The sequence below is a fragment of the Euphorbia lathyris genome, chromosome 8 (assembly GCF_963576675.1).
Source record: "Euphorbia lathyris chromosome 8, ddEupLath1.1, whole genome shotgun sequence".
Taxonomy (NCBI): Eukaryota; Viridiplantae; Streptophyta; class Magnoliopsida; order Malpighiales; family Euphorbiaceae; genus Euphorbia; species Euphorbia lathyris.
The window spans coordinates 21953312-21957229 of NC_088917.1; the positions used below are offsets into that span (position 1 = coordinate 21953312).

At 34.8% G+C, this 3918-nt stretch overlaps 1 protein-coding gene across 3 annotated transcripts; it reads left to right on the plus strand.

Moving 5' to 3' along the window:
* Nucleotides 1–256: 256 nt before the first annotated feature.
* On the plus strand, nt 257–3556 carry LOC136202693 (uncharacterized). 3 transcript variants are annotated; one of them, XM_065993466.1, is made up of 9 exons: nt 258–395; nt 465–521; nt 633–730; nt 1120–1189; nt 1395–1443; nt 1611–1699; nt 1792–1839; nt 2573–2632; nt 2820–3556. In XM_065993466.1, exons 1-9 carry the CDS (start codon nt 336–338, stop codon nt 2913–2915), a joined length of 627 nt encoding a protein of 208 aa, XP_065849538.1. In that variant the 5' UTR covers nt 258–335; the 3' UTR covers nt 2916–3556. The 3 variants fall into 3 exon arrangements, with proteins under 3 accessions (XP_065849537.1, XP_065849538.1, XP_065849539.1); XM_065993465.1 differs by lacking the exon at nt 2820–3556 and having other exon boundaries at nt 257–395; nt 2072–2635; XM_065993467.1 differs by lacking the exon at nt 2820–3556 and having other exon boundaries at nt 313–395; nt 1124–1189; nt 2072–2635.
* Nucleotides 3557–3918: the final 362 nt, after the last annotated feature.

Genomic DNA, 3918 nt, shown 5'->3' on the forward strand with positions numbered 1-3918 from the left:
GAGTCTAACAGCATGGACTAAACAGTTCACTGAAAAAAACGTTAGAGACTAAACAGTTTACAAGAAAACGTTAGAAACTTTATCGTGTGTTTTTTAAAATACAGAAACTAAACAGTGTGTTTTGTCAAAATATAAGGACTAATAAATTAATTACCCTAGATAAAATTCTAAATATTAAAAGGAAAATGGAATGGAAGAATATATTACGATTCCGAAATTTAAAATTAATAAAAAGAAATTCAAGTATATACTACGCTTTTATCCATTCCAAATACTTTTGAACTAAATTAGGGCACGAATTATACTTGGAATTTTTGCTTGTTTGGAGAAGAAAGATGAAGTTGAAGCAATTAGAAAGCTTCTTAGGCGATCTCGAGCAGTTTTCCAATCCGAAGGTCTTCCCTCTTTTCTCTCTCTCAATGATCGCTTCGCTTTGCTATTTACTGAGTTTGTCTACTTCTCAGGTGGAACTAGAGCAATACCCAACTGGACCGCACATTGCTTCTCGAATGCTATATACTGTATGCCTTTTTTCCTGCTTCATTTATCGTTTCTTTTAATCAATTTTTTTTTATGATTCATCTTCTTTACATGGAAGATGTATCACAAACAAGTTATTTGTAATTGCGTAGGCGGAGAATTCATTTGGTGATGTGAGCAACAAGGTAGTGGCAGATTTCGGTTGTGGATGTGGAACATTGGGTGCTGCAGCAGCTCTTTTAGGTGCAGAGTGAGTTTCATCTTCTCCCCTTTGGCCTGTGTTTTTGTTTTTGAATTCTGTTTGGCTGTGATATCCTAATACTTGATGTTAGCTAACCTCAAAGACGTGAATTTGTCTATGTTACACGGAAAACGGAAGCCGATACTGAAATGGAAACGAAACCAGGAAACTATATTTGTAAAGGATATAAGAAACGGAAATTTGGGGAAAACATGTAAATAAAAAAATATCAGGGAACATGTGATTAGCATTGATCTGTAGAAATTCACTAAGTGTTTCAGTTTCCGTGTAACAGAGGAATTTGTGAGTTTCATCTGTATGCTGAGTCGTGTTTGAATGATCATCTGAATGGTTGGTTGCATTTTGTCTCTTATCACTTTGTATTCAATTTGCAATAGACAGGTCCTCGGCATTGATGTTGATGCTGAATCTCTGGAGATAGCATCATTAAATGCAGAGGAACTTGAGGTGTTTTTTCTTTCTTCCTTTTGGTAAATCATTATATGTATATATGCGATCGCAATATTATTTTGTAGAATAGGTTTCCGGCAGAGAACAAGCTCTACATGTCTGTGTACATGTGGTTTTGAAATGCTGATTGATTTCTTGTTGGGTTTTCTTCAAATTCTACATAACTGATATATATTTGCTTGTTAAATGATTGAACCTGCAGTTGGACATAAATTTTGTGCAGTGTGACATCAGGAACTTAGAATTGAGAGGTAACAAAATGAGTGGAAATTTTATTTGTTATCCACTATACATGATAAAGTTCATCTTTTGGATGGTTGAAGAAAATATTTCTGCTGATTGAAGTACTAAATTTGGTCACTGGGTGTTTGGCTTTTGATTCGATGTCTTCATGTGATGGTTTTGAGTACTCTTTCAGGTCAAATTGTTGATACTGTTATAATGAATCCTCCATTTGGAACCCGGAAAAAAGGTGCTGACATGGATTTCCTTGCTGTAGCTTTACAGGTAGCTATGACTGCAGATATTTTCTTTCTAATGCAGAAAATACGTTGCAATGTGTTCTAATTGATATATGCTCCCCTTTCTTTTGGATTCAGGTTGCTTCTCATGCAGTTTATTCTTTGCACAAGACCTCTACAAGGGATGTGAGTTGTTTGATGTTCCTAGCAGTTATCATTAATCGATATTCTGTTTAGTTTACGTTTCCTGTGAAGTATTTTTATGGAGTACTTGTCATAAGCCTGCATATTTTAGATATTGGAAACACATGAATAGATTATCCGTCTAACAAATAAGCATTCGTAGGATGCCTTACAAGAAAGGAGCAGTGTAGTGTAACTAATAATTGATAATGTGTGATGTTCCACCTTCATGCAGGACTTCTTTTTCACAATCTGTACCTTTTCAATGCCTATTCCTGTGCTTTCAACCTTGAATGATTTTCTTGTGGTGTCGGGTGGATTGTGGATGTTGGGGTATTTTGATTATGTGGCACTTTGCACGTTTGAGCTGAGATGCAAAATTTTACCATCAATGAACTATTGTATATATAAAGACTATCCTCGTGTGATAGAAAAGTTTCTTGTCGACCAGAAGCAAGTCTAAGATAGTTTCTGACTGCTTTAACTTAGCATTTAAATCATGATTAGGGCTACAAAATGTTCTTAAATCCATTTAGCTAAGCCTCTGAACTTGGTTTTTCCAGCTACTGGATTCGTGTTAATTAGCCTTCTCTTGTTTGTCTGTTGGGTGTAAGGCATGGATTTCGCCTCTTTTATGCTTTTATATCGTCTGTGATCTTGTACGTTCTCTGCAGTTCTTTTGAGTTTCTATCTTGTGACCAATTTTCCCCCCTCCATTTTTCTGTATTGCTTGCAGCATGTAAAAAGAGCAGCACTGCGAGATTTCGGTGCTGTCAGTGCTGAAGTCTTATCAGAGGTGTGTAAGCTGGCCCCCTGATTGCTTCAGTATTTGCTGCACTTTTTTTTCTTACTCTGCATAAGATTATTCAAATCTGAATTACCTGCTTGCTCAGCTGAAAAGAAAGACACTTGGTTTATCAGCTGGTAAAGAAAAATGCTTTTTCAATGATATTTTGATTTTGGAATATTTTTCCTCCTGTTAGCTCCGGTTTGATGTGCCACAACTCTACAAATTTCATAAGAAAAAGGAGGTAGATATTGCAGTTGACCTGTGGCGATTTGTCCCCAAACAAAAATAGTCAGAGAAAGAGCATTTGAAGATTATTTATGCTTAAACAGTAGATCAGGGTTATAGACATTGCTTGTTTCAGTTAGCAAAATCTGTTCAAAATATGCATTATAACGGAGTAGCAGTAGAAGGGAAGTTTCTCTGTTCTTTCATAATTTTTGAGGCAAACCGTATATTCACTATATATATGTATATCCGTAAGTGTATCGAGGTTGATACTTGGTGTCACATTTGTCATTCCCATCATGAAGATACGTATCATACTCTAGTTGGCGCTAGTTTTGTTTGGAGATAATCAGCCTCTCCCTCTAATCCGCTTTCTTCACCTTGGTCAATGGCGCCTTCTCAATGGTTAAAATGTAAGTTTGATGCTTCTTGTTTAGTCAACTTGAACAATACAAGTATCGAATTTGTCCATAAAGGATGAAAATGATAGGTTTCTGTGTGTTTATAGTGTTCGATTTTCAAGTTTGCTCAATGCATTCACTGTAGATGTTCTGGACTTTTGGGGAGCTGAGTAGTTGTTTTACAGTCCTCAATTTTGAGAGAGATTCCCATAGGTTAGTTCAAGTTTTTGATAATAAGTTGTGATAATTCTGACATAGGAATTTTGTTAGATGATTGTCAATCTTTATCATAATCTTTCCGATATTTTTTATGCATTGTATGCAAGATCATGTTTTCTAATTCAATATGATGAAATTAAAACCAGTTTTTCTTATACTCCCAATCCCTTTCGTACTCTTAGTTTATAGAATTAATATCGCATTACCTACCAAATAAATTGATGTAGAATGACGTCACCAATAATACAATATTATTAATCATTATTTTTTTGCTGTAAACTTCATAAAAATATGTGTTACTTTTTGGTAAAGACTATTCGGATATATATAACTCCAAAAAAAAAAAAAAAAAAAAAAAAATCAATATGGTAAAGATTTACCATTACAACAATATGGGCTGATTTTGAATATTATGGTATTTAATTAGCAACACATGTTGAGTTTGTG